This window comes from Herpailurus yagouaroundi, unplaced genomic scaffold (genome assembly GCF_014898765.1).
Source record: "Herpailurus yagouaroundi ecotype Mexico unplaced genomic scaffold, PumYag 181, whole genome shotgun sequence".
Lineage (NCBI taxonomy): Eukaryota > Metazoa > Chordata > Mammalia > Carnivora > Felidae > Herpailurus > Herpailurus yagouaroundi.
The window spans coordinates 33392661-33415797 of record NW_024412412.1 but is presented as its reverse complement, the minus strand read 5'-3'; the positions used below and the strand labels follow the sequence as shown (position 1 = coordinate 33415797).

Below are 23137 nucleotides of genomic sequence, written 5' to 3'. Positions count from 1 at the left end.
AATATACAGTGCTATATTACTTTCAGGTGTAGGCATAGTCACTCATCAATCCATATATTACTCCGTGCTTATCAAAATAAGTGTATCTTAATCCCCTTCACTTATTTCATCCATTTCCCCCCTCCCACTTCCCTCTGATAATAATCTGTTCTCTATGGTTAAGAGTCTGTTTCTTTGTTTGTCTCTTTTATGTTATTTATTTGTTTTATTTCTTAAGTTCCGCATATGAGTGAGATCATATATTTGTCTTTCTCTGACTGTTTATTTCAGTTAGCCTTATACTCTCTAGATCCAGCCCCGTTCTTCGAAAATGGCAAGATTTCATTTGTTTTCATGACTGAATCATATTCCATTGTATGTATAGATATCACTTATCTGTTCATCTATCAATGGACACTTGGGCTGCTTCCATAATTTGACTATTGTAAATAATGCTGCAGTAAACATAGAGATGCATATATCCTTTAAAATTAGTGTTTTTGTATTCTTTAAGTAAATACCTAGTAGCACCATTACTGGATCATAGGGTCATTCTGTTTTTAATTTTTTGAACACCCTCCATACTGTTTTCCACAGTGGCTACACCAGTTTGCATTCCCACCACCAGTGCAAAAGGGTTCCTATTTCTCCACATCCTTGTGCTTTTAGCCATTCTGATAGGCATGATGTGATATCTCATTATGTTTTGATTTGTATTTCCCTGATGATGAGTGATGTTGAGCATCTTTTCATGTGCCTATTGGACATCTGGATGTCTTCTTTGGAGAAATGTCTATTCGTGTCTTCTGCCCATTTTTTAAATTGGATTATTCATTTTGTTGATGTTGAGTTATTTAAGTTCTTTATACATTTTGGATACTAATCCTATATTAATATGTAATTTGCAAATATCTTCTTCCATTCAGTAAGTTGTCTTTTAGGTTTGTTGATTGTTTCCTTTGCTGTACAGAAGCTTTTTATTTTGATGTAGTCCCAATAGTTTATTTTTTGCTTTTGTTTCTCTTGCCCTTGGAGACTTACCTAGAAAAATGTTGCTGTGGCCAGTTTAAGAGAAGTTACTGCCTGTGTTCTCTTCTAAGATTTCTATGGTTTCAGGACTCACATTTATATCTTTAATCCATTTTGAGCTTATTTTTTTGGAATGGTGTAAGAAAGTGGTCCAGTTTCATTTTTTTGTTTGTAGCTGTCCAGTTTTGCAGCACCATTAAAATTGTTTTTTAACATTTTATTCATTTTTGAGAGACAGAGAGTGACAGCGTGCAAACATGAGTGGGGCAGAGACAGGGAGACACAGAATCTGAAGCAAGCTCCAAACTCTGAGCTGTCAGCACAGAGCCCGAAGGGGGGCTTGAACTCACAAACTGTGAGATCATAACCTGAGCCGAAGTTAGATGCTTAACTCTCTGGGTCACCCAGGCACCCTTATAGCACCATTTATTGAAGAGACGTTTCCCCATTGCACATTGTTGCCTCCTTTGTTGATTAATTCACCATATAATTGTGGGTTTATTTCTGGGCTTTAGTCTGTTCCATTGATCTATGTGTATTTTTTTATGCCAGTACCATACTGTTTTGATTACTACAGCTTTATAGTATAACTTAAAGTCTGGGTTTATGACACCTCCAGCTATGTTGGCGAATTGATTCTTTTATCATTATGTCATTATACAAGATCTGCCTTGTCAGGAAGTGTATTTTACCTGATATCAACATAATATCCTAGCCTTCATATATTTACTCTTTGTGTAATGTATTATTTTTCATCCATTCCCTTCAACATATCTGTCTTTCTATTTAAAATGTGTCTCTTGTAATTTGGCAAGTAGTTGGGTCCTGTTTTTTAACAAATTCTGACAATCTGATTTCTAATTATAATGTCTGATCCATTAACATTTAATGTTTTGAATGCTATGTTGTATTTAATTTTTGATATCTGTCTGAGTTTTTTATTGTTGTTGTTTGTTTGTTTCTCTGGTCTTCTTTTTTGGATCTTTGGATTGTTTGATTTTTTTATTACCTTCCTTACTGGCTTTTTATTTATCTATTGGGTTTTTAGAAATATCTCTCTGCTTTAGGTTTAAACTTTTATTTCAGATATTACAATATTTATTTAAAATTAATATTGTATCATTTAATATAAAATGTAAAAGCTTCACAATCATATAAGTCTATACCACGATTTTTTTATGTTAATTTGGATATGTATACATCTGTAAACATTATGAACTCCATGATGCATGGCTATAATTTTGGCTTAAAGTGGTCATGTGTACCTGAAAGAAATTCAGTGAAAAAATAATTTTATTTCTTGAATTATTTATCATTTCCTGTCTTTCTATTCTTAGAAATTCAATTTTCCATCTTCTGCCAATCCCTTTAGCCTGAAGGACTTCTTTTACTGATTTTTGTAGTACAGGGTCTGCTGGCAGAATTTTACCTTTGAATTATCAGACAAAATTTCAAAGCATCCATCATAAAAATACTTCAGTGAACAGGGACACCTGGGTGGCTCAGTCAGTTAAGCATCCAACTCTTGATTTTAGCTCGGGTCATGATCTCACAGTTTGTAAGACTGAGCTCCATGTCTGGCACTGTTCTGACACCGTGGAGGTTGCTTGGGATTCTCTCTCTCTCCCTCTCGTTCTGCCCCTCCCCTGCTTGCTCTTTCTCTCTCTCTTAAAAATAAATAAACTACAGGAGTGCTGATGCATAGGGGCACTCGTACCCTGCTGTTTATGGCAACACTTTCAACAATAGCCAGACTATGGAAAGAGCCTAAATGTCCATCAACTGATGAATGGATAAAGAAGCTGTGGTTTATATATAAAATGGAATCCTCCTTGGCAATGAGAAAGAATGAAATCTGGCCATTTGTAGCAACATGGATGGAACTTGAGGGTATAATGCTAAGTGAAATAAATCAGGCAGAGAAAGACAGATACCATATGTTTTTACTTGTATGTGGATCCTGAGAAACTTAACAGAAGACCATGGGGGAGGGGAAGGAGGGAAAAAAAATTACAGTGAGGGAGGGATGCAAACCATAAGAGACTCTTAAGGACTGAGAACAAACTAAGAGTTGTTGGGGGGTGGAAGAGAGGGGAAAGTGGGTGCTGGGCATGGAGGAGGGCACCTGTTGGGATGAGCACTGGGTGTTGTATGGAAACCAATTTGACAATAAACTATATTTAATATAAAAAAGGAAATAGACATTAAAAATAATGCTTCAGTGAACAATTATAAACATGCTTGAAACAAATGAAACAAAATAGAATGTCTCAGGGGATGAATAGAAAACCTCAGAAAAAAATAGAAGATATAAATAAGAATCTAAAGGAAATTTTAGAACTGAAAAGTCAAATACATGGAAAAAATAAAACTTTTAATGCATGGGCTCAATATCAGAATGGAGAGGTCAGGGATGCTTAGGTGGCTCAGTTGTTAAGCATCTGACTCTTGATTTCAGCCCAGGCCACAAACACGATTGTGAGATTGAGCCCTGCATTGGGCTCTGTGCTCAGCATGGAGGCTGTTTGAGATTCTCTCTCTCCCTCTCTGTCTGCCCTTCCCCTACTTGTGCACATGCTCTCTCACTCTCTTTTTCAAAGTAAACATTAAAAACAAAAAAGAACAGAGATGGCAGGAGAAAATAATCAGTGAATATGGAATAATAGAAATTACACAATCTAAATAACAAAGAAAATTTTCTGAAAAAAAAAAGCCACTCTCAGGAATATGTGGTAATAAAATAAAAGATGAAAAACTGAGGTCATCAGAGACCCCAAGGAGAGGAGAAAGAGTATGGAGCTGACAAAATATCAAATGAATATCTTGATACTGAAAATACCCACATTTGGCAAAGGAGACACTAAAAACCTACAGGTTCAAGAAGCTGAACAAATTCAAAACAGGATAAACTCAGACAATCTCCAATATATAAATCTCAAACAATTCCAAGACATACCTTGGTTCGTTTTATATATACATACATACACATGTATGAAACGTATTATCTAGAGTAACCACTAAAAAACCTATACAGGGAGGTACGCTGAAAAACGCTATAGATAAATCAAAATGGAATTTGAAAGTGTATTTAAGCAATCCATAAGAAGGCAGGAAAAGGAAACTAAAACATGAGAAAAGAAGAAACAGGAACAAAAGATAAAATAGCAGACTTAAGTCTTAATATATTAATAATTACTTCAAATTGTATAAATACTGAAAATGGCAGAGTGGATGAAAAATATCACTAAACTTTACGGTGTTTATACAATGTCTTCCAGAAAACCCAGAGAATACTTCCCTTCTCATTTTATGAAGCCAACATTACTTTGATACCTAAACCAGACAAAGACAGTATAAACAAAATTAAATAGAATTCAACAATGCACAACAAGAGTCATACACCATAACCAAATGGGATCTTTTCCAGGAATACAATACTGGCCCAATATTCTAAAATTAATCAACATAATTTACCATATTAACAATGGAAAGAAGAAAAAATCACATGATATTATTAATTGACCCCAAAAAAGCTTTTGCTAAAATACAACAATCATTTATGATTAAACATTTCAGAAAATTAGCAATATAACAGGATGTCCTTGACTTGATAGCGAGTATTTACAAAACCCTACAGCAATAGGATTATTATTGGTGAAAGACTGAATGTTTTCCTCCTAAAATCTGGAACCAAGCAAATACGTACACTCTCACTACTGCTAGTCAACATATTCCCAGGACATCTAGTCAGCTCAACTCAGAAACAAAAGGAAATAAAAGGCATATAGATTGGAAAGGTAGAAGGGAAAAAAAAAGTCCTTACTTGCAGGTAACATACAGTGGTTGGCATAGAAAATTCTACAAAATCTAACCAACAGGCTAACCAAACATCAAATAAAAAATATCTTCTGGGCGTAATAAGTGCATTCAGCAAAGTCACAGAATATTGCATCATAAAAATATCAATTGTATTTAAACACTCGCAATGAACATGAGGAAACTGAAGTTTAAACTGTAACACCATTTGCAGCTGTTCAAAAAGAAATAAAACTGTTTCAAATCGGAGAACTAAATACAAAGCTTGTTCACTGAAAACTACAAGATTCTGATGAAAATCATCAAAAAGATGTAAATAGGTGGGGTCTTACTTTGTATTACTATATTGGAAGACCACATGGGAAAGATATTGATTTCTCCAGTGGATATATAGGGTTGTCACAATTCCCATTGAAATTACTGTAAGACTTTTTATAAATATAGAGAAGATTATTCCAAAACTTATAGGGGAAGACAAAGGAACTAGAGTAGCTAAAAGAAATCTGAAAAAAGAAAAAAAAAAAAAACCAGGAGTAATCACTTTGAGAGCTATTATATAGAGAGTCAGACTGTCAGGACAATAGACACAGAGATCAATGGAATCAAATAGAAATCTCAGAAATAGTTCCACCCTAGTAAAGCCAACTCTTTTTTGACAAAGTTTGTAAAGCAAATCAATGGAGGAGGTAGAATCTCTTCAGCAAAAGGTCCTGAAACTATCCAGCAAAAAAATACAAAAACAAAAGAAACTCAACCTAAATCTCAATGCTTTTACCAAATTCATGTCAAAATTAACTCAAAATAGATCATGGGTGTCAGTGTAGAATGCAAAACTATAATACATTTAGATAAAACAGCAAATATCTTAGGATCTTGGGCTAAGGCAAAGAGTTCTTCCACTTGACATCAGTTCATTTGACATGACTAATAAAATAAAAGACAAAGTTGATAAATTGGACTTCATTGAAATTGAAAATGCTTAACTCTACCAAAGTCTCATTATGAGGATGAAAAGACAAGCTGCAAATTGGGAGGAGACATTGGCAAACCGACAGAGGACTAGCGTCTGGAAAAATAAAGAGTTCTGAGAACTCAACAATAATAACGCAAGCAATTCAATCAGAAAATAGGCGAAAGGTAGGAAGAGACATCTCACCAAAGACAATATACAGGTGACAAACAAGCACTTGAGAGATGTGTGGCATCATCAGTCATTCAAGAAATGCAAATGAAACTATAATGAAATATCATTTCATTCAATTAGAATGGCTAAACCGAAAACAATAATTATGTCGCCAGAAAGCTGGCAAAGGATATAAGGAATACCGGATCATTAATACATTGCTGACGGGAATATTAAATAATATAACACTCTGGAAAACAATTTGGCAATTTAAAAAAAAGAGCAAACATGCAACCTCCCTGAGGTGAAGCAGTTGTACTCCTGGGATCAGCGAAAGAGATGAGAGGTCATTTTCTGGTGGAATAGTTCTGTATCTTGATTGCAGTGGTGCGAATTACACCTATGATAAAATGCCACATGAACACAAACATGCAATAGACTAATGTGTATTTCTGGTTTTGTTATTGTACTATAATTATGTGAGATGTAACTACTGGGGAAATTGAGGGAGGTGTGCATAGACATCAGATTCTGCTACGCTATCTCTGTAACTACCTATGAGTCCATAATTATTTCAAAATAAAATTTAAAAAAATGAGATACTAGTACTTTGTATTCATACATTGGAAAAATGTGGGATCCTCTGCTTTCTAAGAAAATACAATTTTTGAATATAGTTTTGGGGAAAGAAAAGCGATGCCCACGATGATTCAGCCCATTAAAATGTACATTCTGGTTGCACGCTGAAGATATAATCCTACCTTTTGGGAGTTACTAAGAATGAGGCAGGTTGTGTTCACGAAGCATGGACATAAAGGTAAATCTACTGACTCTGCTCAAGTAGGGCAAATTGTGACTGTTCTGCCAGCTCTTTGAGGAAGGGTGAGTAACAACGCACAGGTGGATATGTTTAATTTAAGTTCAATATTTTCTTTATTGTGTTTTGTAACTATCTGTTTTCAAATTCATGAGATAACAAAGTAAGATTGTTGGGTAAACAACTATGTCGAGAGGATGATGTCAACTTTAATAACGAACGTGTTTATGTCTCTACAAACTACACAAATGTTTGTTTTTCACGTTCATATAAGATAGTGTACGTATTACCTCTCCAAAGTGATTTTGAGCTCGTTCTATTCAGTCAAACCCAAGTGATGGTTCTTATACTAGGGCTTTCTCTACTCCATCACCATTTCCTCTCTAAGAGAGCCAATATTCCACTTTTCTTCTTGGGGCCTCGTAAATGTTAAAATAGAATGGCTATTATCCACGTAGGGTAATTCAGATAGAACTAAGTAAATTGCAGAACGGTGTAAGAAGAATCCAATGATTCTCTATGTACTTCTGTAGCATCCATGTACTGAGAGAGTTGAGATATACAACCTTAGTTCTTGGTCTGAGGATACCCTTGGGATTTGTTACAGGGCATGTGGGAAAGTAAAGTCATTCTACTGATTACTCAGAATGCCATCCCTTAACGTGTGCAGAGAAAAAAAAAACTATAAAGAATTACATGAAGGGGAACCTGAGTGGCTTAGTTGGTTGAACATCTGACTCTTAAATTGGCTCAGGTCATGATCTCAGGGTTCGTGGGTTCGGGCCCCACATCGGGCTCTGTCCTGACAGCAGGGAGCCTGCTTGGGATTCTCTTTCTCCCTCTCTCTCTGCCCCTCCTCCCCTTTGTCTCAAAATAAACAAATTAACCTAAAACAAGAAGAGTTACATGAAGATATTAGCAGAGGTTGTCTCTCTGTAGCGAGTTTCATTGATACTTTTCTGTGTTTTCTAAATTTATATTATGATTAATACATACTGCTTTTATCTAAATATATAGTTGTTGGGTTAATATATGTTAAGATATATGCATTTTATGTATATTTGATATACACATCAAATATATATATGACTTTACTTAGATAGTATTTTCTCTAGTTTTTTCTCAACTTGCTCCCAGAATCTCTTTCAGTCTCTTCTAGTGTTTACCAAATCATGAAATCTGGCCAGAAAGCCTTTTCGTGTGAGTGGGGTTGATTCTGCTTATGTGTTTTTAGCATGAGAGGAATGTGCTGAGATTTGGAAACAGCTTCAAGGCTTCTCTTCCCCATAATTGGTTTTATCTGCTATCGTTGTAAACTGACTAAATCTCACTACCTCTCTGCCCTCTTTTCCAGGGAGTTCCTAGCCTCAAATTACAGTGAAACCTACTACTCTATAAAAGGAGAGGCCGTCACCAGCTACCCTTCCACCACGGTATCTTATGGAACCTTCCCTTGTCTTCTGAAATTTTCTCATGGGATTTTGAAACACAGTCCAGATGTACAGGCAGCTTCTGAAAATGTTATGTCAGAGGCGAATCTTACATTGAATACTGTCACGAATCATTCTAGAATAGAAAACATGACCCTTCAAACTCTAAAGGAGGCCGACTACTGTCTCACAAGCAGATTGATGACTGTTAATGTATTTTTTCTTAACTAAACTGATTTCTGTGTACCCCAAATGGTGTTAAGTCTGGAGAAAGGGTAAAGCAGGAACCAAAGAAGTAGAAGGCACCCTGATGAGATTGTCATCGGGCTAAAGGGATAAAAACTAACGACGTGAATCTATTTTAAAACCTCCATCTAATTGACCCTTATGTGAGTCCTATTCCCCGGCCTAGGCCTTCTGCTGCACCAACATTGTGGTCTCTCCTTCATTCTCCAAATGAATTTTTGTTCATTTATCATCAATAATATTCCAGTGGATACAGGTTCTACTTTCACGGCCTTCCTTCCCTTTCCATGCCCTCTGTAGCCTTCTAACCGAAGATGACATTATTCCTTTTCACCAAAAGTATACTTTCTAAAAACTTATTTCCTGGTTAAGGCATGTGTCAATCATGGAATGTAAACCTTCAGGCAATCTTTGTAAAATAGAAATGGAAGAAAACTGGGCAACATGCTTTTATGCAGGGGGTGGCTGTTGGCCTAAGAGGGTCTGAGATCACATGGGGAGTGTCACTCATGGACAAAATGGAAAAGGTGATTACCTGATGGAACCGTTACAGGCAGAGCACCACGTAGGGAGTGACAGGGATACCAGCTTGACTGAAGCAAGGCCGCAGGAGGAAAGGGCTTGAGGGGACCTGGCTGGAGAGCGAAACCTAATTTTAGCAATCATCAACAACATTGGCATGGGGCGCTTGGGTGACTCGGTCCGTTAGGTGTCCAACTCTTGATTTTGACTCAGGCCATAATCTCACAATTTTCTGAGTTTGAGCCCTGCATGGGTTCTGTGCTGATGGTGCAGAGCCTGCTTGAGATTCTCCCTCTTTCTCTACCCCTCCCCCACTCGCACCGTCTCTGTCTCTCTCAAAATAAATAAATGAACTTAAAAAAAAATTTTTTTTTAACTGGATTGATTTTAAATAAATAAATGAACTTAAAAAAAATTTTTTTTAAATTGGATTGATTTTAAAATCAATTGATGGGGAAAAATTATAATAACAACATGAGAAGGGTAGTTTGGTAGACATTTTAGGGTGGATGAAAGGAGAAATACTTAAATGGAAAAGGGTCACATTTCTGAGACTGGATTCATCAACTAATACACTCCTAAATTTGTGAGGAAAGAATCCACATCCTGCTTCATACAAAGTAACGATGCAATTACAATAAAAGGATTCTGAAGGAGTTCAAAATTTTCCAAATGACAGAGTGCAATGAGCGAATACATGAAAGGAGCATGGGTGTAATTTGTGAGAATGCAATGCTAATATATTGTGAACGTAAAATACGTGTATAGTGATATTTATACAATATGAGCATATGTATTTATAACAATAGTCTCTTCATCTATTTTAGGATCACTGTTTTTACCAAGGATCCATCATACATGAATTTGATTCTTCTGCCAGTATCAGCACATGTAATGGTCTGAGGTATTGCACAGTTCTCTATTTCGTTTAGAAGTTTGCTTAAGGCATTTTCAGAGACATTTGCTTTTCATCTTTCAAACAACCTTATAAATAGAAAAAAATCATGGGAAAAAGCTACTGCATATTTTCAGCATGAGTAGCCCTTCTAGTCCATCACTGATGTCCACTTCTGACAAAAAGATGTCTAATGCACAGCCCTAAGCAAGACAAATTTTTTGTCAAGGGATTCAGAGACTGCTGGGAATAATCTAGCCTGTCCTCTCATGTCAGAGACACTGAAATCAGAGACTAGCCTCTGAACATTCAATTTGCTGGTGATAGATCTCTATGGAAAAACCAGGTCTCCTGACTTCTAGGCCTGTGAATTCCCACCACAACACAACACTTCACAGCTTTTTGCTCTTCAGGAGTTTAGAGTCTTTAGAAATCAAAAGAGCCAGAAGTATAGCCTGTATCAGTTCCTTATAGATCTTGGGCTCAAGGATTAAAGAGGAAATGTGAAGTAGCAGGGTAGGAGAACAAGACATTTCCGCCTTCATTTATGAGTACTTTACTTAAGTAGATCCCAATATATTCAAGAATAAAGACTCTTTTAATGACAAAATCGCCATGTAATAGTATTTGTGCTTCCATATAGTTACTCTACAATTAAAGCATGATGGACATAAAAATTCACAAAATATTTGTGAGAACTCTGAGATTTCAAAGTAGAGATTGGGCTGAAAATCTAGAGGAGTGGATTCTTACGCGTGTTACTGATTCAAAGGCCACATTATCACCTCACCTTTTTATCACTCAGAATACGTGTGCAGCCACATGCTCATGAGGCCTTGGTCTTATAGTTTCCTTTCTTAGCTAGGCAAAGTCAATAAAATGGAACAGAGAAATATGGTGAGAAATAAAGTAGTAAAATGGTATAGATCTTGAACATACATCATATTTCCATTTTCTGTAGGGGATTCTTCAGGGTATATAACCAAAGGTACCTCATCGAACCAGTGAAATATTCAGATGAGGGACAACATTTTGTGTTCAGATATAATCCAAAGGCACAGTTCGCTGCCAATTATTCTTGTACGGAACTCAATTTTACCAGGACAACTGATCCGAAAGATGCTATTAAAATCATGGAAGACCTCAAAACAGAAGTAAGTGCCTTTTTGAAAAAATCATCTTAATGTAAGGATAAGCCCCTTTTATTTCCTTTCTGATCTCAAAGGAGAGAAACGAGCACAACTAGTGAAATATACATGCCACCTGAGTCTGACTCTTCGTTGTTTGAAATCTAAAATGTCAAACTTTTTATCAACATAGAAAATGTTCGTTACCTACAGCAAATCTCAGTTTGTCCCATCAGTTTTAAGGAACGGGAATTTTTGCAACCCTACATGTGATTTATACCATCAGGGCTACAAGTGGTTGGAAAGAATGAAATTTGCAATGTCGTAAAACCTCTACGAGCTATTGTTTCCCCTTGTCGTCACTGCCATCAATTTGTTGGGAGAGGGGGGATTTGCTGATGATAAGTCAAGGTCTGCCCCTTGACTTATTCTAATTATTAATTGGACATCATCATCAGGCCAAATATTCTAATTATTAATTATTAAGGACAATTAAGAGTAATCGCAAGTTCAATTTCTGGCAGATGATTGCGCTATGAGAGTCCTATGTGTTTTAGGCTTTCTTGTATGACTAGTTCATATCACCTCAAATCCTCATGAGGCGTTAGCCTTTAAAGATCCATGAGTGCCCATCTGCTTCGCATATCCATGGTCCAGATTGTGTCTGAAACTTACTAGGTGCCTAACTGATGTTTTTGATGGACTTAATCAATTAATAGATGATCACTTAAAAAAAAAAGTCCCCCCCAAAATGACTTAGTTAGATCTTTGAACAATACGCCTCTGGTTTATTACTCGGACAATATGCATGTACCTCAATAGATGACATTGAAAGCTGAAGACAGAATTTTCTGGTATTGTTGATTTATAAAAAAGAAGAGTCTGTTATTAGCAACTTTTATACATTTCTTTGGAATTGAGACTACCACAAAGTAGGGGATTGAGAGACAGGAGAAGAGTAGAAGGAATACAGTCAGTCCTATTAGCCAGTCCCACGATTTGCTCTCCTCTCTTGATGAGTTGAGTCCTTTTTATATGAGCTATTTAGTAAGCATTTGCTTTATAAATGAAAAAAAAGTTAAAAACTGCATTCATGATTCTTTATTTATAATTCTTCTATTTATTTATTTAGAGTATAGCTGACAATGTTACATCAGTCCCAGGTGTACAACCTAGTGATTGAACATCTCCATACAGCATGCTACACTCACCACAGGTGTTGCTACCCTCTGTCACCATGCAACGATACCGCAATGCCATTGACTATATTCCCTATGCTGTGCCTTTTATTCCATGACTTATTCATTCCATAACTGGAAGCCTGTGTCTCCCACGCCCCTTCACCTATTTTGCCTCCTACACCCTCCTTCCCTATGACAACCATCAGTTTGTTCTCTGTATTTATAGGTCTGATTCTGGTTTAACTTGTTCGTTTATTCATTTATTTTGAATTTTAGATTCCACACCTAAGTGAAATGTTATTTGTCTTCCTCAGTCTGACTTATTTCACTTAGCATAATACCTTCTGGATTGATTCATACCCTTGTAAATGGCAAGATCGTATCCTTTCTTATGGTTGAATAATATCAGTGTGTGCGTGTGTGTGTTCGTGTGTGTGTGTCACATCTTCTTTACCCTTTCATCTACCAATAGCCACTTAGGATGCTTCCATATCTTGGCCATTGTAAATAATGCTGCAATAAATATAACTAATTTTACCTGAAAGACGATCTGATGTAAAGGGCCACATGTTTTAATAATATATGGGGCTTTCTTTAGATAAATTCCTGGAATTATTAGTTATACTCCTCTTCCTCACCTTCCTGTATCAATATACTAACATTTCTTACCATGAAAATTTTAACGTAAAATGAGAAACATTGACCATACTCTATTAAATTTTTCATAAATTTCCAGAACACCCATAAAGAAAAGTATGTGGAACTGTTCATTGTTGCTGATGATAACGTGGTAAGTTTTCAAATGAATATTTGCTCCTCATTCATACTTATAAAACTATAGTGATCCTAAAAAAGAGAAAAAAATATTTTTTTAAAATTTTTTTTCAACGTTTATTTATTTTTGGGACAGAGAGAGACAGAGCATGAACGGGGGAGGGGCAGAGAGAGAGGGAGACACAGAATCGGAAACAGGCTCCAGGCTCTGAGCCATCAGCCCAGAGCCCGAAGCGGGGCTCGAACTCCCGGACCGCGAGATCGTGACCTGGTTGAAGTCGGACGCTTAACCGACTGCGCCACCCAGGCGCCCCGAGAAAAAAATATTTTAATCGGAATTCCATTTTGGGCTCAATGTTGTTTTTAGCTTCCCCAAACAGATTTATATAAGAGATGATAAGGTCCTTTGGCAGTATAGAAGACTAAGCCGAAATAGAATTCTCCTCCTTTTACTGAGCATATGGAAATGGTGAACAACATACACAAAATTGAAAAAATGAGCACAATCTATAGTTGAGCTCAGAAGAAAACACAGAAAATCTCCAAGTCCTAAAAATGAGAAGAGAATCTCTTGTCAGAGCAGTAAGTAAAATTCACAGGCTTGGTGACATATAGTATATAGAATGTATTGAATAATGCCCAGAGCCATGATGAACTGCCCCATCTCTGAAAAGGGAACCGGAGAATGTCTCCCTACTGAAACTGCAAAGAGAAAAGGAATGTTCTGTTTGTTTGTAGCAATAGGAAGGGGATATATTATGCACAGGAAAGCAAAAATGTTAAACACGTGTCATATAATGATATGGAGCGTGATATATTTTTCTTTAGATACAGAAATGCCAAGCAAAGCTTTTAATGTAAAACTTGATTAGAAACTTGATAAACTGTTACAGCTCAAGTCAAAAATGTTCTATGAAGACATTTTCATAATCTAAGATGAAACTAATCACATGAGGAAGAGTCAACTAACACAATGGGAAGGAGAATAAGCTCTCCAAGAACTGTAAACCAGCCACTGATATTTCAGATTATATACCTAACAATAGAGTCAAAAAAGATGTGCAACAAAAAATAACAGAGTTACAGGCAGAGTAAGTGTTTTTCAGTTCCCCTCTATCAGGAAATTTTAGGTAAAGTAGGAAAAAATTCAACACAAGTAGAAAACATCTGAGTCACATAAATATCGTTTTGATATAATCAATTGGTAGAATCTCCAAAACACACAAAATAGACAATCTGTAATCTTTTCAAATGCAAATAAAATACTTCCAAAAATTAAACTGGTATTTGACCACAAAGAAAGTAAAAAGAAATAGAAAAAAATAGATATAGGGGCGCCTGGGTGGCTCAGTTGGTTAAGCGTCCGTCTTCGGCTCAGGTCATGATCTCACAGTTCGTGAGTTCGAGCCCCGCGTTGGGCTCTGTGCTGACAGCTCAGAGCCTGGAGCCTGTTTCAGATTCTGTGTCTCCCTCTCTCTCTCTGACCCCCGCCCCATTCATGCTCCGTCTCTCTCTGTCTCAAAAGTAAATAAACGTTAAAAAAAATTAAAAAAAAAAAGAAAAAATAGATATATAATAAAGAGCACGCTTTTGTTTTTAAACCACAACCAAATTGGAAGTTATAACAAAAATTGATATATTAAGCCACTAAATTATCATTGGTTTGGAAACTAAAGCAAAATACATTTCCAAATATTAACTGACTGAAGAAGTCAAATCTAAAATTATGAAACATTTATAACAGCAAAAAAGAAAAGACTGGTATAGAGAAAACTTTAGATGCAGGAGGCGTAGCAGTATTTGGAAGGATATTTGTAGTCTTAGACATTTCTATGAAAGAGAAAGAAAAATTTAATGAACTACGAGTCTAACTGGAAAAGTTATAAAACAAAACAGAAGAAATCAAAAAAGGATAGAAAGGAGAAAAAAATCTTAACAATGCATATAATTAATAAAAGACATGAGTCAAAAAGAAGCAATTGGTAGATCAACAAAGCCAAATGCTCATTCCTCGAATAGATTGGTAAAATAGAGAAATCTCTGACAACAATTATTAAGAAAAAAAAAAAGTACAAATAAAATTAGAAGTAAAAGGGAGCATAACTGTAAATATAGGACAGGTTACACGTCAATAAAAAATATATGTACAACCTGTGCCAATACAGTTATGAACAGAAGGATGCAGTAAAATGTTACCAAGCTGACTTGGAAAGAAATAGTAAACCCGAGAAAGATTGTAATGAATTTTAAAAATTAAATAAGCAGTCCACAGTCTCTCAACAAATGAAGACACTAGGCTCACATCCATTTAAACACAGATTTTGCCGAAATTTGCTTTAACAGATAATATCTCTTACAAACAAATTTGAAGAATAAGCAAAAGGAAAAATTCTTTGCACATGTTATACAGTTATTAAACCTTTCACATTAGATAGCCACTGCTGTGTAACAAACAACCCCAAGCTTAGTGTGGTTCGCTTGTATAGCAGTTCCACTGGGCTAGCTGGCTGGTGTAAAAATGGCTTCAGACACTTAACTGATATGTAGTACAAGTATCAGTTGGCCACGTAAGCAGTAGGCTCGCCTGTGCTTCTCATATGATAGCTGGGCATCAAAATATCAAGAAAGAGGCCAGGCTTCGGTATGTAAGAATTTTTAAGCTCCTGCTTGTACTACAATTATTAATTAATGTCTCCTTAGCCAAACTAAGCCATAGAGTCAAGCCTAGAATCGATGTTGGAGGGAAATACACAAGGGTGTGGATATCTGGAAGAGGGATTTCTTAAGGATCATTACTGGAACGATCTATGATGACTTTGATAACAAATCCAGACAGGAAAGTAAAATTGTAAGACAATTTCACTTACCAAAACAACTGCAAAATCCTAAAAAAATAGTTGCAAACCCAGTCCTTGCACAGATCCAAAGAAAGTTTACATGGCAATGGTTTATCCCAGGAATGAAATCATCTCAAATATTTCTGATAAAACTCTTAGCAAGCAAAAGATGGAAGAAAATAAAGAACATTTACCGAAATCGTTCTATCCTGTATAAATATTTAACTTAAACTGTAACGTTGGAGGTTTTTTCCTCCAAAAGTGAGAATAAGATACATTTATTTTCGCTGTCAATACATTTTATTTTAACATATTCACTGAAATTTTTAGTCACCATAATAAAACAAAATAAATGGGATCTATGTTAGTTTAAAAGAAAGACACAACATTATTGCATATTTTTAAAAATGAGGAGAAACTGCAATTGTCAATTTTATAAAAAAAAAGAAGTTGGTAAGATTTGGGCACTAGATAGGCTTACTTTAACATGTTTATGAGAACATGTTAACTCACTTTTAAAAGAGTGCTAAAATAATTTCTTTGCTCTTAACAATAAGTTATTAGTAAAAAGTAAGAACAATTCATTAAATTTAATATTTTACCCCAGGTACCAGGCAAATATTTGCTTGATATGATTTAGGGGCATTAAACTGGGCACAACTCTCACATAGGCTGCCTTAGTATTGTCTTTAAATATTTAAGTTTTTTTAAAGAGAAGTTCCTATAACAAATCATTCATTTTCATTTAACAAATAGTTAATGAGCATTTAATATGCTAGATGCTGAGTGTTAAATGTATATATTTATAATTATATGAGTAATATATTCATACATACATACATGTATATGTTAGCTGAGTATAGAGGGCAACAGCAAGAACAATGTAGAGTTATTGTATTCTGGTAAGACAGAATAGAAAAACAAAGGCAGCTTTTGGAAAACATGTTGAGGAGTTTACATATCTTGAAGACGATGTGATGAATTTTAAGCAGGTGAGTAAGGATATGGATGTATACAACCAGACCCAGCAAGTTGAAAGGATAAGTAGAACACAGGTGTCTAGATACTGGGGAAGACTAACCATTAATAAAGCCTTGGCAATAAGGATGCAAAGACTCTGTACGCATTTGTCTTCCTTACCCCCATCGGTGGAAGTCACTGATTGATAAAGTACCCTATCCCTATGATCTCTAAGATACTCTCAGAATCCTTCTTTCTTGGGGGGTTCTGGGTGACTCGGTCAGTTAAGTGTCTGACTCTTGGTTTGGGCTAAGGTCGTGATCTCATGGTTCATGAGTTTGAGCCCCACGTCAGGCTTTGTGCTGACAACATGGAGCCTCCTTGGGAGTCTCTCTCTCTCTCTCTCTCTCTCTGTCTCTCTCTCCCCCGCCTCCCCTGTTCACTCTCTTTGTCACTCTCTCAAAATAAATGAATAAACATTTTAAAAAATAGAAAGATTTAACAAATTTTTAAGTGTATTTATTTATTTTGTGAGAGAACATGAAAGCATGAACTGGGGATGGGCAGAGGGAGAGGGAGAGAGAGAATCCCAAGCAGACTCCATGCTGTCTGCCCACAGCCCGACTCAGTGTTTGATCTCATGAACCTTGAGATCACGACCCGAGCCAAAATCAAGAGTCCAACACTTAGCCAACTGAGCCACCCAGGTACCCCAGTCTCAGGATCTTTCTTAACTGTATTTTAGGCAAGCTCTACCAACTGGTCACCAAGAATTCTGGTGTGAAACCATATTTGCCATCCAGAATTTAAGGGAATGGTGGAAAAAAGGAAGCTCTGTACAATGAAACACTAGGAGTGATAGGGTATTGGACACAAAGGTGATAAGAAATTTCTTGAAAGATAAAATGGTCAATATTAAAGGTAGAGGAGATGACTAGGAAGATGAGGAAAAGGTGCTCAATGGACTGGATAAGCAGGAGGACATTTATGTGCCTGTCAAGAATAGTTTCTGTGGAATAGAGGCAGTTAAACTAATGAGTATGGGTTGAGGGATGAATGAGAGATAAGTGAAGAGAGTCTAATGTTATATCTTTGAGGTATTTAGGTATGTGAGACAACAGGAGAGCAATGGAGTAGTAAATAGAGGATATTTGTAGGATTCAGAAAAGCCATATTTCTTTTTATTCTTATTATGAGACAAGCTTGATCATTTGCATTTATCCCTACAGGATACTTTTGTTATTATAAAGTATATTTTATCAGGTCTCAGTCGATAATGCCAACAACAAGGTCCACAAATGGGGAGTCCATTTCTCAGAAAGGAACAAAACACAGAATAGACTAAAGCAGGAAGGTCCGCTTTGTTTTCTCAGCCTTTCCCTGGAGAGAAGGGGTGTCACAGTTTCCTGCCCCTCTCCATCACATCTCTGGCTGCAGGGTGGTCTTTGATTACATTCCGTAGTTTGTTACTACCATGGATACAGAAGGGCTGATAAAGTTTCCGGAGTTTTTTTGCAATATAAGGATTTCTGTGACACTTTAGTAAGTTTTGCTTCATCAGCATGATAAATATGGACTCTAAAGAACACTTATCAGTTGGTTTAATAAATCAACGTAATGCAATGTGTTGTGATGTGAAAAGGGAACGAGGTTATGAAGAAAATCTTAAAAGTAGTGCTAAGCTGAAGCATGTCTTTAGAAACTGCTGTATGTAGTGATTTCATATCAAAAATGGAATTCTGCATAAATTGCCACGATTTTTAGCTGACCAGAAAGAATACCAATAAGTTTCCCCCCCCCACCCTGGAAATATCTCACAGTAGGTAAAGTATTTTGTTGAGTTTATACCATCTGTTATTAATGAATGTTGATCTGATGTTTTATTTCCAGTGTCGCAGGAATAATCATCCTGACAGTAAAATAAGGAATCGAATTTGGGGAATGGTCAATTTTGTCAACATGGTAAGATCTGATAACGTTTGAATCAATCTAAGAATACAAATGGAAAATACCTTTTAGGGTAGATATCTCCTGGGTTTTGTGGTAAGCTCAGTATTGAGAAGGCCCAAAACACAGAAATTCACTGCATAGACTAATGAACCAAAATCCATTGAAAACTGTAAGGCAATAAAGGAAACACAGCTCTGAGATTTTGGGTTTTGAAGTGAATGACATTTAACATCTAAATAAATTTCAAATATTGGTTAGTAACCACAAAATTTATAAAGCAACATATAAAGACTTGAAAACTCATCATGCATAAATCAAATCCATTAATACATTTAAAATCACTGTTCCAGAACCTAGCGCTGTTGGAGACCTTGTCCCCACTTCACCCACCTTGTCCCCGCTTCACCCTCAACTTCAGGCCTTTGTTAAGAGCCAGAGCTGAAAGGTCTGCACTCACAATTCTTATCTCTCCTTCAGTAGTAATCTGTTTTTGTTTGTTAATTCAGTGATCTCTAGCCTGGTTAGGGGACCCAGAGAGTTTTGTTACCCTGATCTATCCTGTTTTAGGAAAGCTCTGCCCTTGGGGTCTTTGGGTAGATTATTCTCATCATTTATGTTCTTCCTTCACTGGTAGGAGACCTAGAAGGCTCTGGCCTTAGGACAGCTTCCTGTCTGTCCTCCAGGGGCAGAAGGTTTTTGTTTGTTTGTTTTTCTGGTTTTTCTTTTCCCTTCTTTCAGTAACAATAGGTTTTCACTTGAGTTCTGGGAGAATAAAAAAAAAAATGCCCCACCCTCAGCAATCGATATGCCATCCAGACAGATCATCAATAAAGACTGGATTTGAACAACACTATAGACCAAATGAAACCAACAGGTATACGCAGAATTTTTCACCCAAGAGCAACAGAATGCACCATTTCTTTTCCAGAGCAGAAGAGACATTTCCTGATATGTATTATAGAGTAGGCCACAAAGCAAATCTCAACAAATTCAAGAAGATGGAAATGATATCAAGTATCTTTTCCTGCCACAGTGGTATGAAACTAAAAAAGCAACGCCAGCCAGATTAATGGAAAATTTATAAATATGCAGAAATTTAAGAGCACATTCCTGAACAACAAGTGGACCACCGGATAAATGAAAGGCATAAGAAAAAAATCTCGGTACAAAAAATGAAAACAAAACCTACCAAAACGTATGAGATGCAACAAAAGGAGCTCTGGGAGGAAAGTTTATAGCTATAAATGCAAACATATCAATTAAAAAGAAAATATCAATAAACAACTAACATTCTGCCTTAAGGAACTGCAAAAAGAGCAAACTAAGCCCGTAGTGAGCACGAGGAAAGAAGGGACAATGAGATAAGAACAGGAAAAATATTTTTTTCTGAAGCTCACACAGCAGCTTAATGCTTTTGTTTTTCTGGAGAGCAAGAGTCTGGTAGGTTTAAAGATGTTCCCAAGTCAGCAGTTTCTCTCATCCTTCAAGCCTATCCCACCAGAGGAGGGGACCTCCAAGTCTCCCATTCTGCCCTGCATGGTTTCATGGGCATGCAGAGGAGGCCCGTGGAGAAGATTCTGAGCATAGGTGTGAGATTCCTTATGCCTGTGTCTCTCAGAGGGTCCTACACTCATTCTATCACATACTTGCCCTTTAGCAATTCCTTAAAAATGTCTGGTAAATTCTTCTTATGTCTTGTATGGTGCTCAGCATGCTCTGCTGCTGGGAGATACTCCAGTACCATTTCTGCCTTAAAGAAGCAATCTTTCCCGAGATTTCAGGCATCATCTTACTTGCCCTGTTACCTCAGCTAACTTACCGTCCGATCTGATATGACTTTGTAGATTCTCTGGCTTTTTCTTTCTGTCGGGGTAGAAGCGATATTATTTCCAGTTTTGTACATCGGAGCCAGAAGTAGATATTCTCTGAGCTTTAAGCCTATTTCTATGGCTATTAAAAACCCCATATTTTTCTAAAAGGGAGGAACAATGTGGTGTGAAATAGTTATATCTCATAGTCACCTATGTTTTTTTTTCCTGTTTCTTTTTATTGATTGATTGGGTCCCTTTTCTCCATATCCATACCAGCATCTGTTGATGGCCGTTCTAACAAGCATGAGATCATACCTCATCATGATTTTAATTTGCATTATCCTAATGCCTAGTGATGTTGAACATCTTTTCATGTACTTATTGGCCTTTCATGCATCTTTTTTGAAAAACAGGTCTGTTTAGGCACTTTGCCCATTTTTGAATTAGGTTATTTGTATTTTTTTTGCTGTTGAGTTGATGGGTTGTTTAGGTGTGTTGGATATTAACCCCTTATCAGATATATGGCTTGTAAATATGTTTTCCCATTCCATCTTTTCACTTTTTTAATGGACTCTTTTGCTGTGTAGAAGCTTTGAGATGCAGTCCCATTTCTTATTTCTTATTTTATTGCTTGTGCTTTTTTTTTTTTTTTCAACGTTTATTTATTTTTGGGACAGAGAGAGACAGAGCATGAACGGGGGAGGGGCAGAGAGAGAGGGAGACACAGAATCGGAAACAGGCTCCAGGCTCTGAGCCATCAGCCCAGAGCCCGACGCGGGGCTCGAACTCACGGACCACGAGATCATGACCTGGCTGAAGTCGGACGCTTAACCGACTGCGCCACCCAGGCGCCCCTTATTGCTTGTGCTTTTAGGCGTCATATCCAAAAAATCATTACCAAGACCCATGTTAAGGAGCTTTAGTTTTGTTTTCTTCTAGGATCTTCATAGTAAGACTCAACATGTAAGTCTTTAATCCACTTTGAATTCATTTTTGTGAATGGCATAAGTTACTGGTTCATCTTCATTCATTTATTTACATGTGAATACCCAACATCTCAGCGTCATACATTGAAGAGATAATGTTTTGTCCACTGAGTGTTCTTGGCTTCCTTGTCAAATATTAGGTGACTGTATATGCCTCGGTTCATTTCTGGGGTCTTGATTCTGTTCCATTGGACTATTTGTCTCTTTATATGCTAGTCCCATACTGTTTTGATGACTTTAGATTTACATAAAACTTAACATCAGGAAGTGTGATGCTCCTGCTTTGTCTCTCTCAGGATTTTTTTTTTCTTGGCTATTTGGGTGTTTTGTGGTTCTATATAAACTTTAGGAGTTTGTTTTCTACTTTCATAAAAACTGTCATTGGAATCTTGATAGGGATTGCATTGACTATATAGATGGCTTTCAGTAGTATTTGCATTTTAACATTATTAATTCTTCCACTCAATGGACAGAGGATACCTTTGCATTTATTTGTGTCTTCTTTGATTTATTTTATCAACTTATACTTTTCAGCATACAAATCTTTCAGCTCCTTAGTTAACTTTATTCCTAAGTATTTTATTATTTTTGACGTTCGTGTATGTGGGGGATGAATATTTTTATTTCTCTTCAGAAATTTCCCTGTTATTGTCTAGAAATGCTACCAAATGTCTGCCTGCTAATTTTGTATCCTGCAACTGTACTGAATTCATTGAGTAGATCTTAACAATTTTGGGTTGTCTTTGGGATTTTTCTATAGATAAAATCATGGCTGCAAATAGAGACAATGTTACTTTCCTTACCAATTCTGATACCCTTGTTTCTTTTTATTGTCTGATTGCTGTAGCTAGAACTTCCAGTACTATGTTGAATAGGGTTGCTAAGAGTGGGTACTGGTTTTGTACTTGATCTTAGAAGAAAAGCTTTTTCACCATTGAGCATGATGTTAGCTGTGCGCTTGTCATGTATGGCTTTGCTTATGTTGAGATATGTTCCACCTATGCCTAATTTGTTAAGAGGTTTTTTAAATAATGAATAAAATGTTGAATTTTGTCAAGTTGAGATACGATTCTTATGATTCTTTTCTTTTGTGTTATTAATGTAATATGTCACATTCATTGATTTATTTGAATGACCCTTGCATCCCAGGGTAAATTCCACTTGACCATGTGAATGATCCTCTTAATGTGCTGCTGAATTCAATTTGGTGGTATTTTATTGAGATTTTTTTTTACATTTATACTCATTAGGGATATTAGCCTGAAGTATTCTTTTCTAGTAGTATCCATTTCTGGTTTGGGTATCAAGGTGATGTTGGCCTTGTGAAATGAGTTTGGAGTGTTTCCTTCCCTTTGAGTTTTTTCTTTTTCTTTTTGGAAGAGTTTGAGAATTATTGGTATTCATTCTTTAAATGTTTGGTATATTTACACTATCTGGTCCTGGGGTTCATTAGGATAGTTTTGATTATTATTTCACTATCCATACTAGTAATTGGTCTATTCAGAGTTTCTATTTCTGTTGACTTGGTCTTCCAATTTTTTGCTTTTCTCCTAGGTGTCATGTTTCTTGTCATATAGTTGTTCATAGCAGCCTCTTGTCCTTTACATTTCTGTGATATCAGTTGTAATGCCCCCTTTTTCATTTATAATTTTGC

General features: G+C 36.3%; 1 protein-coding gene across 1 annotated transcript in view; it reads left to right on the top strand.

The window, feature by feature from the left end:
* Positions 1-23137, top strand: part of ADAM7 (ADAM metallopeptidase domain 7) — a 66608-nt gene that overhangs the window by 12871 nt on the left and 30600 nt on the right. The window contains exons 4-8 of the mRNA XM_040490408.1: positions 8119-8197; positions 9790-9866; positions 10819-11011; positions 12902-12955; positions 18627-18698. Of these exons, the coding sequence (XP_040346342.1) occupies positions 8119-8197; positions 9790-9866; positions 10819-11011; positions 12902-12955; positions 18627-18698 (475 nt within the window). The remainder of the gene's footprint in view (positions 1-8118; positions 8198-9789; positions 9867-10818; positions 11012-12901; positions 12956-18626; positions 18699-23137) is intronic.